Source organism: Prionailurus viverrinus, chromosome B1, assembly GCF_022837055.1.
Source record: "Prionailurus viverrinus isolate Anna chromosome B1, UM_Priviv_1.0, whole genome shotgun sequence".
NCBI classification, from domain to species: Eukaryota; Metazoa; Chordata; class Mammalia; order Carnivora; family Felidae; genus Prionailurus; species Prionailurus viverrinus.
Window position 1 is genome coordinate 133,105,460 of NC_062564.1, and position 12,427 is coordinate 133,117,886.

General features: G+C 41.1%; 1 protein-coding gene and 1 pseudogene across 4 annotated transcripts in view; both read right to left on the minus strand.

The window, feature by feature from the left end:
* HERC6 (HECT and RLD domain containing E3 ubiquitin protein ligase family member 6) overlaps nt 1-11,160 on the minus strand; it is a 63,858-nt gene extending 52,698 nt beyond the window's left edge. For 2 of the 4 annotated variants that reach the window (XM_047855518.1, XM_047855516.1), the window contains exons 1-5: nt 10,331-11,159; nt 7,162-7,321; nt 5,339-5,415; nt 1,791-2,018; nt 355-449 (exon numbers count right to left, since the gene is read on the minus strand). In XM_047855518.1, coding sequence (XP_047711474.1) covers nt 355-449; nt 1,791-2,018; nt 5,339-5,415; nt 7,162-7,321; nt 10,331-10,529 — 759 coding nt within the window. In that variant the 5' untranslated portion in view covers nt 10,530-11,159. Of the gene's footprint in view, nt 1-354; nt 450-1,790; nt 2,019-5,338; nt 5,416-7,161; nt 7,322-10,330 lie in introns of all 4 variants that reach the window. The other 2 variants (XM_047855519.1, XM_047855517.1) reach the window with 2 other exon arrangements.
* A 397-nt stretch (nt 11,161-11,557) lies between these two features.
* LOC125163571 (60S ribosomal protein L27a-like) lies at nt 11,558-12,051 on the minus strand (annotated as a pseudogene).
* Between the last annotated feature and the right edge of the window lie 376 nt (nt 12,052-12,427).

Genomic DNA, 12,427 nt, shown 5'->3' on the forward strand with positions numbered 1-12,427 from the left:
ATAATTTTGCCAAGCAAGAAATGGAACAAAGTAGGTTCTAGTCTATAATTTGGGTTATTGAAATCTGTAAAAATTACTTCATCTCTTCTATAATAATTTTCACCTGTAGAACTACATTATGAATGAATCATTGCTAAAAGGATTCTCTCCTATATTAATCTAACTCAGCGGGTATCTAAAAATATTTCCTAAAGCTGAAGTTATCTTTTGTTAGAGGATCTTGAAACTTTCATGGTTTATATTTGGCTAATTTCTCCTTTTTAGATATTTGTACATTGAACATTTAACAACAGCCAATACCTATACCATTGAACATTTCTCATTTGCGAAAAATAGCAAAACATTTTAGATTACCTGGGTAAGCACTGCAGTGTGCTCATGACCACAGCTGATATAAACCACACCGAGAGTTTTCAGTGCACTAACTGAACGAGGCTTGTAGCTTTGCACTGTTGAAAGAAAGTACAATGTCTAGAGTATAAGAACCAACCTCAGAATCCATGGGTTTTTACATCTTTTAATATTTTTATCATCTTGTAATTAGTTAACATAATTTTTAAAATGAACACTCAGAAGTATTATAAAATAGAGGGAAAGCCCTGCTTTGGAAAAGAAAGAAAGGCAGTCCTTTAGCATTTATTTCTGGAAACTTTGGTCTTCTATAACACCTAACACTATTCTCCTACAAAGCTAAGTTTTAAGACCTTTATTCCCAGTAATATTGCCATTATGTTATATTCATTTCTGTCACATGGTAGGTGTTCTGCAAATATGCAATAATAATTGAGAAAATAAGACTTATTTCATGTTGGCAGAGTTAAATGAGACGAGATGTAAGTACTGGTACTTAACAGGCACCAAATATGTTAGCTGAATGTAAAGAACTGAACAGAGGAGGAACAGGGTTCATGGGGAAGACTTCATAGTGAGTTTAAGGGTTGCCAGGAACTGTTTTTTTCTCCAGCTAGCATCTTCTAATCCAGTGGTTCTCAAACTTGACTGCACATTGGAATAACCTGTGGAATCTTTAACAATGACCGATGCCTGGTTTCCATCCCCAGACATTCTGATTTACTTGGTATAGGGTCTAACTTGGGCACTGCAACTTGTTTGGAGGGGGTGGGCACTGGGATTTTTCAATGCTCTTGCAGTAGAAAAAATAAGGGACTTCGGAAGATATCCGTGTCCTTTCCCCAGAGGCTGTGAATATGTTAGGTTACACTGCAAAGAGGAGTTAAGGAAGCAGATGGAATTAAAGTTGCTAAACTGTTGACCTTAAAATAGGGAGGTTAGCCTGGATTATCTGTGTGGGCCCAATGTACTTACAAATTCCTCCTTTGACTGAGGAAGAGGGAGGTAGAAGAGTCACTGTCAGAGTGACTTGAGGAAGACTTAACCAGCCATTGCTGGCTTTGAAGAAGGGGGCTATGAGTCAAGGAATGTAAATGGACTCTAGAGGGGGAAAAAAGCAATAAAATAATGCAAGGTCCATCCCCACCCCACACCTGGTTGCCCCAAAGCTGCTGACACTTTTTCTTAGCCCACTGAGACCTGCATAAGACTTCTGACTACCAGAACTATAAGATAAGAAATCTATGTTGTTTCAAGCCACAAGTTTCTGGATATATATTACAGTGGCAATCAAAAATTAAGATGGCACCCCAGGTGATTCTAATCTATTCCAGAGCCTGGGAATCACTGCTCTAATCATTGAGAGTACCCTTTGCAGAGCTGGTCTTCCAACTGGAAAGAAAGAATGATTTACTGCAAGGACAAGATTATTTTGTTACCTGGGACATTACTCCCGAAGAAGGCCAGCTGCCCTGCATTGTTGCTTCCCCAGCCAAATGAAGTCCCAGAGAGAGACAGGGCAAAGCTGTGCGCCCCGCCTGCAGCCACCTGAGCCAGGGGGATGCCATCCAGGGACCTCACCCTCTGTGGGCTGGCTTGGGAGGGGAGCTCCTTCCCCAGGCCCAGCTGCCCATGGCTGTTACTTCCCCATGAAAACACTTGGCCATCTACAAAAATAAAGAAGAGAAATTCAAAATTGTAAAAATATTGGAATATCAAATTCGAGTAGAAACTACCACCCTAATTCAAAGATCTTTAATACTTAAAATAGGGACAAAAGAGGTTAGAGTATTCTGACTAAAGGCAAGGAGGATGGTCAAGAACACCTTCAAAAGTCCCTTCCAACAACATGCACTCCTCTTCTCCCTTCCAGTCAAGGGCAACTGTGTTCTTTCAGCTGCTCAGACTAGAAATCTTGGGAGTCATGCTCATCTCCTTTCTTTCTTTTACACCCTTCTACCTAGCAAATCCTAAAGTCTCTATCTTTAAAATGTATCTGGAATCTGACCACTTCTCACCTCCCCACTGTTACCACCTTAGCCACCAAGCCACCATCACTTTTCTCCTGGAAGATTACAACAGCACCTCACTGGGCTCCCAGAGTCCATGTTTGTCTGTTCTCCAAAGGGTAGCCAGAGTGGTCTTTTAAAAAAATAAGTCAGACTGAACCCTTTAGGGATTTTCTGTCTCACTCAATAAAAGGCCAATTCTCACCACAGCTCACAAGCGTCAGGTCACCAGGATTCCCCATGACACATCTCAGACTTCATCTCCCCCTTGCTCATAACTTTCCAGAGCCCCTGCTGTTCCCTGTTGAGTATGCCACAACCTCATGGCCTTTACATCTGGATCATTCCTTTGGATCATGTCCTTAGCATCTTGTCTCCCTCCTCCCCTTCTTTTGGTGTCTGCTCACCTTGTAAGAAATAGCTTCCATGACATCCTTTATAAAAGAGAAAGACCCCTTTCTTCCACTTGAGTACTTGCTCCCATTCCCTTACCTGGCCTCATTTTTTTCCCCCACACCCTTATCTCTGTTATATGACATAATTATTTGTCTATGTGTTTAAGGCTCACTTCCCCTACATACCCCCATAATATAAACTCCATGAAAGCACAGTCTTAGTTCACTGCTATATCCTCTTTGCTGGAAACATTATAGGCACTTAACAAATATTTGTGGAATGACTGGATGGGAGAAAACAACCAACAACATTTTATGTTGAATTTGACCAGAGGTGGATAATTTACATGAGGTCAAAAGTCAAGATCTTCTTTTTTTTTTTTTTTAATTTTTTTTTTTAACGTTTATTTATTTTTGAGACAGAGAGAGACAGAGCATGAATGGGGGAGGGTCAGAGAGAGGGAGAAACAGAATCTGAAACAGGCTCCAGGCTCTGAGCTGTCAGCACAGAGCCTGACGCGGGGCTCGAACTCACGGACCGCGAGATCATTGCCTGAGCCGAAGTCGGCCGCTTAACCGACTGAGCCACCCAGGCGCCCCAAAAGTCAAGATCTTCTAATGTTTAATTGTCTACCCAGGAAACTGCCAACGTGTCTCAGATGTTTATGTTATTACATATAATTTTTTCTTTTTTAAACTCTTCTAAAGCTAGTTCTACCACTGAAAAGTATTTCTGAGGGCACAATGCAGAATGCCAAACCCACATTAAGGTCTATGAGAACTCACAGTTCACCATAGCAAATGTACTGGGTACCCGGGCTTCAAACAACCTTCACAATCCAGACCAATGTAAAGACAAATCAATACCCTGAGGAAGTAATTCAAACTATTTCAATAATTAAGAAGAAGAAAAGTATGGAAGGAAAAGAGACTAATATTTATTGTACCCCTACTATCTGCTTTGTATGTCTTGTTTCACTGAATCTTCTAAACAGCCTGTAAGGTAGACATCAGTACTCCTACAGATGAGAAAATCGAGAGTCAAGTTAAATAACTTGCCCTAGATCAAATAGCTGGAAATGGCAGGAAGGAATTATACAATAGCCACAGGATTATAGTACGGTGTCATGGCCTGTGTGGTCCAGTGGTTAAGCACTTAGGATTGGGATGTAAACAAGTATTGGTTCAAATCTCACTATCTGTTAGTGTGTGACCTTAGGCAAATTGCTGAAAGTCTGAGTCCAAATTTCTTCATTTCTAAAATGAGAATACAAATAATGCCCAGGTTCAGTGTTTGTTAAGTGATTGAATGAGATTATACATGTAAAGCATTTCACAAAATAGCTGGTGCGACAGAAGGCAACCAGGAAATAAACGTTGGCTGTTCATAGCCCTTGTGGCACAGCTGCAATTATGCATATCACCTGAGGGACATACAAATGTTAAATGTCTCTTGAAGGCAATCAGAATATGCCACCCCAAAATATGTCATTTTGGCATAAGGGTTATCTTGAGCTGAAGGCAATTGAGAATCTATGCAGGAAAAGTTCTCTGCCCCTCCTCTTATCCACCCAAAAGCAATGTATATATTTCCCTTTGTGAAGGTGTCCTTTCCTGCACCAGGGATGGGGCAGTGACTCATCACCAGAGATCGAAAGTCTGCATCAACATGAGTCTTCACAAATAACCCTTAATAAAATAACTCTTATCTTCCATTATTTCCAAGTCACTTCCCTACAATTGATCATCCTGCAAAGCCCAAATCTTTCCTTTGTTAAAATGGTATATAAGTCCCCAAGTCTAATGACTTCTTGAGTTTCACTTCTTTTTTGTGAACTTCCATGCACGAAAATATTAATAAAACTCGTGCCTTTTGTCTTGTTAATCTGTCTTTTGTCACATAAATTTGCAGGCTACCAGGTGCTAAACTTAAGACGATGGAAGAAAAGTTTTTCCTCTGCAACACTCTCCATTGAAAAATTTTGAATGATGATGGACAAAGGATGGGGGATGTTAGTAGAAAAAATATAGTCATGATTTTGATACCTTGACTTTTCTTTCTTTTCTTTTTAGGTAGGTAAAATCCAGCACAGAGCCCAACATGGGGCTTGAGCTCACAACCCTGAGATCAAGACCTGTGCTGAGGTCAAGAGTCAGATGCTTAACTGACTGAACCACTCAGCCACCACATTGACATTTTGACTTTTCTTTCTTTGATCTAAGTCAAAAAAACCAATAGGCCTTAGTGTATTTGAGTCTGCCGGTGTATACAGCCATTCAGCACAAAGGGCAAAGTTCTGGAAATAAAACCACTACTAAATTCTGAGAGAGTCAGATCAGGTCATGAGAACAGAGATGACCCTTTATAGCATCGATATGAATGAGTCACTACTTAGAGTATAATAAGAACAAAGACAATTGAAAAAACAATGAAGAACAATAGAACTTATGAAATCTAAAAAGTTAAAAACTTCTAAATGCATTAAAATTAGTCCCACTGCATTAAAAATCAACAGGTATCATTCATATTAAAGACAAATTACTTTGTAATGATACTTAGAAGATCCAAAAAGCCATTTTTACCTTCTGATAATGCCAGAGAGTGGTAGTTTCCACAGGAAACTTGTATAATTTTTATACCAGTCAGAGTTTTTATCTTCCTGTAGTAAAAATGATACAAAAATCTATTAATCCTTCTTTAGAGTGGCTCACCAAGTGAACTACAGATATGTAAAATGATCCCAGGTAATATATTTGGTTTAGGGAAATAGCTTTCTTTTCTTTTTTTATGAGTTGGGCTACTTTAATGTTTTTTACAATAGAATAGTTCTCTTGATGACTGCAGATATATAAGGCTATTTGGTAATAATCAGAAACACCACAGTAATGGTGGTTTTCCTGATGGGTGTATAATCTTTAGAAATTATAAAGAATTACTTGCTTAAAAGTGCTGTCAAGCCAACATTCAACATTCATGCGTTCATCGTTTTCAGGATTGTTGGCAACCTGGGCATATTTTCCCTAGAAATAATTTATTTTCTTATATTTCTGTAGTACCTTTAAGCCAAAGCCCTCTAAGTGTTTTTAACATGACATCAACAAGCATAAAGGTACAGAGCAGAATCTAAACAGTTATAATACACAAGTGATTTTTATTGGACTTTTAATGCAGTATATAATGTACTAACTTTTATTCTATATTTATTGCCTTAAAAGAAAAATAAATTTCTTCATGCACATATGACACAGGGCTTTAAAATTTATAGAACACTATAATTTACATGACCTGATTTAAGCCCTATTTGATAAATAAATCACTAGGTTGAATCCTATTACATTGCCATTTTTGTGGATCAAAAAGGTAACTACCAGCAATTTCATATGGTTGCATCTAGTAGCGGTCAGAGTTCTAGTTTGCTCTAGGGAATCATGTTATAGGTATCACGTTGTAGAACTAGACTCAAACCTTCGTCTTTTCATTCAAAGTTTGATGCTTGTTCTCCAAAGCCACAGCACTCATACAATTCAAAACCAGAAGAGGTAACAAAAAGTAACCTCCTGGTATTAAAAATCATGCTTTTTAAAGTTCTTACACATGTAACTCATGAATGTACAATTCAGACTGCTTGTCATATCATTTGTCCTAGGAAGCTGTTTATGAGGATATGATTCCTCCCCCTCATCCCATCATCTTACTACTTTTCCATAAGTAAAAGTTTCCTCTTCTGGTTTGGATCCAGTGATAGGGGGCATGCAAATTAACTGACAACTGACAATAACTGAAAGGAGAAAAGACAAAATTTATTTATATGTACAGATGGGAGCTGCCAGTAATGGAAAATTTGTGGAATCACCATATAGCAAAGGGGAGGTTTTCAGGGCTTCAATAGGAGAGTATGGAAGGTTTCATAGGGTTTTTTTGTGTTTTTTGGGCAGTCTGTCTTCACAGCATCTGAATTCATAAGAAACTCCCTCCAAGCTGTGAATGGCAGCTGTTTTTTTCAAGGAGTCTTTGCTTTAGTCAGAAGGGAATTTCCAATAAGATTTCTTTCTGCATCTTCTGTTCAATGTTCTGTTTACTTTAAAGTAATCTTTATATTTTATTTTTATTTATAGGTTATGTTTATTTTATATTTATTTATTTACCAAGTGGGTCCCCTCGGTTATTTCCAATATAGGAGATTAAGATCAAGGAATCACATGTTCTCATTTTACCCTGACCTTCTTCATAGGACTCTAATTAAATAATAATTGGGGTTAGGAGTTTTTTCTCTCACTACACTATAATCTTTGAGGTTAGGGAGTTTGTCATAGTATCTTTGTACCCTGACATCTTGCATGGTGCCTAGCACATGAAACTCAAAAATACTGAATGAATGAATGAATGAATGAATGGAAATACTTACTGAGGTATAAGATTTATTTCCTTAAATTCTCCAATTCCCAGCTGCCCTTCAGAACCAGCTCCCCATGCGAAGACCCTTCCTTTGTAACAGACAGCAAGGGAGTGTTCCTTTCCACAGCTCACCAGTTCAACACGTAGAGTTTCCAATGCCTGAATTGGTTCTTCAGGAACAAAAACAAAATAAAACTTCTCAGAAAGATCACTCAGATTTCTCATCTTTTCCAATGGACTTTTAAATCATGCCTTGACATCCACACTAAAGTTTGAAGGAAAAAAGCTCAATGTGTATTACGCTGTCTGTATGGGAATATGGTTACTATTTAAAAGGATGAGCTTCAGGGGCACCCCGGTGACTCAAGTCAGTTGACTTTTGATTTTGGCTCAGATCATGATCCCAGGGTCATGAGATTGAGCCCCATGTCAGGCTTTGCGCTGAGCATGGAGCCTGCTTGGGATTCTTTCTCCCTCTGACCCCTCCTCTCGCTTCCAACATAGAATAGCATAGCGTAGACTAGAATAGGATGAGCTTCATGGAGAAAGGGAACTTGTAGGAACTACGATGCTTGACTTAACATTTCTCTATAAGGATGGTAGCAAAACAAAAGGAGACAGAGGGAAGATGGGATTGCCTCCACTCTCCTCTACTGACTTTCCCAGCCCTGAACGGTGAGAATAGTGAATTCCTTGCTCAGGAGGAAATGGGCAGGGAGCCTGCCTCATGAATGTAAGAGGCAGAAGCCAGATCCTCTCACAAAGAATGCAGTAGGAGCACCTGGCTGGCTCAGTCTGTAGAGCTTGTGACTCTTGATCTCAGGGTTGTAGGTTGGAGCCCCACATTGGGTGCAAAGATTACTTTAAAAAATAAAATCTTTTTTAAAAAGTAGTAATATGCCTCTCATGAGCCAAAAATGCCCACAAATGAAAACCTAATCATTTGTAGTGTGATCCCTACCAGTCAATCTAAGCTTTTTCCAAAGTGTTTGTTTCTGAATTATTAGAGGTTTTGAGTTAAATATATCACATTTATTTTGAGATAAAGAGAGAAAGAGAGAGAAGGGAAGGGGAAGAGAGACAGGGAGAGAGAGAGAGAATCCCAAGAAGGCTCCATGATGCCAACACAGAGTCCTGATTTGGGGCTTGATCTTACGAACTGTGAGATCATGACGTGAGTCGAAATCAAGAGTTGGATACTTAACTAACTGAGCCACCCAGGAGCCTTTAGTTTTCTTTTTTTAAACCTGTGTGATCTTATCCTTTTCAATTATTTAGTTTCAAACCATGGGGCAATAAAAAAAATGTCCCAAAGATTCATACACTCATGAAGGCTGAAACTGGTACCACATTCCTAGACAACAATTTGGCATCAAGTATTATGTTGCCCTTCATTTCCACCTAAAAGGGATTAGGATATGCCATCCCAAAATATTCCACTTGAGCAATTTTTGGAGTTGAAGGCAACTGAAAATCAAGAGAAGCAGGAAGAGTTCTCTGCCCTCTCCTCATCCACCTAAAAGCAGAGCATAAAATTTCCTTGTAAGGATGTACCCCCTCTTCCATACTAGGAAGAGAAGAGTAACTCTTATCATTAGAGTTGGCACTAAGATGAGTCTGTATAGACAGCTCTTACCAAAATAACCCTTTTCTTTCATTAATCTCTCTCATACATTTCCTAGTCACTTCCCCACAACTGATCATCCTTCAAAGTCCAAAACCCCTTTTCTTTGCTAAAATGGCATATAAGTCCCTGAATCTAATCACTTCTTGAGTTTCCCTTCTTTTCTGTGAACTCCTGTGCACATAAAATATTAATAAAATTGTATGCTTTTTCTCATGTTAATCTGTCTTTATCAGCTTAGTTCGTAGGCCTTCAGAACAAGAACTAATAGGGTAGAGGAGAAGTTTTTCCTCCCAGACACAACACTTGGGATTATTCTAGGTAAGTAATCAGAAATATGGTCAAATAATGGCAATCATAGTATTATTTATAAAAACCCCTAATGAGAAAAAAAAAACCCAAAAACCTAATTTCTAACAAAGAAAAATAATTAAATTGCACTGTTAAAGCCTACAATGTTATGCAATAATTTAAAATGTGTTTTCCAGGGGCGCCTGGGTGGCGCAGTCGGTTAAGCGTCCGACTTTAGCCAGGTCACGATCTCGAGGTCTGTGAGTTCGAGCCCGCGTCGGGCTCTGCGCTGATGGCTCAGAGCCTGGAGCCTGTTTCCGATTCTGTGTCTCCCTCTCTCTCTGCCCCTTCCCCGTTCATGCTCTGTCTCTCTCTGTCCCAAAAATAAATAAACGTTGAAAAAAAAAAATGTATTTTCCAAAAGTACACAATAAGGGGGACCTGGGTGGCTCAGTTGAGCCACCAACTCTGGACTTCAGCTCAGCCCATTATCTCAGGGTTGGTGAGATGGAGCCCCGAATGGGGCTCTGTGCTGATGACTCTGCTTGGGATTCTCTCTCCGCTCTCTCTCTCTCTCTCTCTCTTCCCCTCCCCCACTCGAGCTCTCTCTCTCTCTCTCTCTCTCAAAATAAACATTAAAAAAAATCATAATAAAAGGGCAATGTTCATGATATGTTTCATAAGAGCGCAATTTACAGAGTTGCATAATACTGTGTATGCAAAACTATATAATGACATGCTTTTATAAAATTAAATGTATGATAGAAAAAAGTGAAAAAAGAAATGCATCAAAATATTAGTAGTTGTCTTTGGGTATAGGAATTATAGGCAATTTCTTTTCCTGTGTTATAATAATCAGTAATGGTAAAAATGCTATTATGTATTTTATTTAAAAAAAAAAAAAAAAAAGACGCCGTGGGCTATTTCTGAGAGTTAGAGGTGTCCCGCCCATAAACCAGTTTGGAAAGTCGTTCTGATCGGCCCAGATAGATTCGCTCAGGCAAGGACTAGTATGGAAAGGCTTAGTGGGAAGTACCACGTCTCTTTTTAAAGTAACGCGGTCCCGTTAGTTTCGCTGTCAGTTTCGCTTTGAAGATGAACTGGAAACCGAGAACAACCGCGCATCTGGAAAACGAAACTGACGAAGTTGCGCGCGAAGGCGTGGAGCAACGTTTCCCCGCCCTTGGAGGCCCAGGGGACCCGGGACTCCCAGCAGCATCCCCTGCCTGGCCCCGCGCCCCGCACCTTTGCCCCGGGCACTTACTTGGCTGCTCCTCGCGCTGCAAGCCTCTCCGCCCCAGCTGGCCCCGGCTGTTGTCCCCGCACGAGTGCACAGCGCCGTCGCTCAGCAGCAGCAGCGAGTGGCGCTCCCCGCTGGCGGCCTGCCGAAGCTCGGGACCGCCCCGGGCCGCAGGCCTCCGGCGCAGAGGTCCTTTGGAGCTGGCGCCCCAGCACAGGTACATCCCGCTCCCGCGCCCGGCCTCCAGTGGCTGTGCGTTAAGCCTGGACCGGCTCGCCAAGGTTAGTGACAGGCTGTGTGCTGATTTGCCGGAAACCTGGAGGCTAGGAGGAACAGCCCGAGTCTGATAACATCAGGGAGTCCGACTCCCCACCCCTCAGCAGCACCGCCCTGGCACCCTTAGTCATCGAGCACCCTGGCCAATGGCTTTTGTGGATCAAACGTGACCCTCGAGTGCTGAGGAGCAGAGAGGGACTCCAGAGGAAGAGCTTCTGGATTTACTTACATACTAGCTAAGTCATTTATGAGCTGTGTGATTTTGGGCAAGTTGCCTAAGGAATCCGTGCCTCAGCTACCACGTCAATGAGAATGTGGACAGTAATACAACAAATCTAATGTTAGGGTAATTTAACAGATAATACATAATGTTAGAATAATGCCTAGGATGCTTAATAAAAGCATCCGAAGCATTTTCTAAGCTGTTTTTGGCACTGGCAATGCAAAATCCTCATGGTACTAACATTCTCCTGTTTATAAACAGGTAAATAGTATAATGTCAAGTGACAACATGAAGAAATATAACAGTAAAGTAATAGTGGGGTCAGAAGAAGTTGTATTTTTTAAATACTAATTTCTTTATTAAGGTCTATTTATTGTGAAAGAGAGAGACTGCATGAGTGGGGGAGGGGCGGGGGGGGGCGGAGAGAATCCCAAGCAGGTTCCGCACTGCCAGTATGGAGCCTGACTAGGGATTCTGAAGGCCTGAAGTGACAACCATGAGATCATGATCTGAGCCGAAATCAAGAGTCAGAAGCTTAACCAGCTGAGCCACCCAGGCGTCCCAGGAACTTGTATTTTTTGATAAGATTTCAGAGAACACTTCTCTGATGAAGTGACATTTGAGCAGGGAGCTTAGGGGACATGGGACATGAGGGAATGAATCATGTTCATATCTAATGGCAGAGGGTGAAGGAGAGCAGTTGGAAGGTTTTTTTTTTTTTGTTTTTTGTTTTTTGTTTTTTTTTTAAGAAAAGCAGTTGTTAGTATTTAATGAACCTCTCTCCATGTGACTTCAGGCTACCAGGACACAGGCTCCCCCCCACACCTTTAATCTTCTCCTCAGCTCTTCTACTGAAGAATTTGGCCTTCACGATGACAGGCTGTTTAGGGAGCTTTCCCTTTCCCAGTACTTTGTAGTAGCCCGATCACACCACATCAATGATAGGAGCAGCTCCAGTCTTGTTTTTGGCAGCATTTACCCGTGTCTGCTCACTGACCAAGGTCCACAGTTTATCAAGGTTAACAGTTGGGTAGAAGCTCTGGTTCCTTTTTAAGTGGTAATGCCTCACACCAACTTTTCCAAAGTAACCTGGATGATATTTGTCAAAGTTGATCCTGTGATGCATGCCACCAGCATTATCCCAGCCTCCTGGGTGCTTCCAGTGCTTGCCGTTGAGGCCGTGGCCATGGCTCACGTGGCCCCCAAATTTCCGGGTCTTTCTCAGTCTGGATGGCATGTCAGCAGCCTGGAAGAAAGAGCACAGTTGGAAGGTCTTGAAGAGAGAAGTGACATGATCTGCCTTTAGTTTTAAAAGATTCCTTCTGACTGCCATGTAGAATATAATAGAACAAAAATGGAAGCAGAAAAGCCAGTTAGGAGAGGCTGCTGTAGGAGGCCAGGTTGGAAGGATGCCCTTGGGACTAAGGCAGTACCCTAGAAGGAAGGAGAGAAGAAATGAACACATTCAAGATGTTTTGAAAGAGTCCACAGATTTGCTGATGGGTTGGAAGAAGGAGGAGAGAAAAAAAGAAAGGGATGAGGATTATTCCAAGGTTGGCCTGAACAGCTGGGTGAGTGGTGGTTCCCTTTCTTGGCATGGGGAAGCCTGAGTGAGGCTTCAC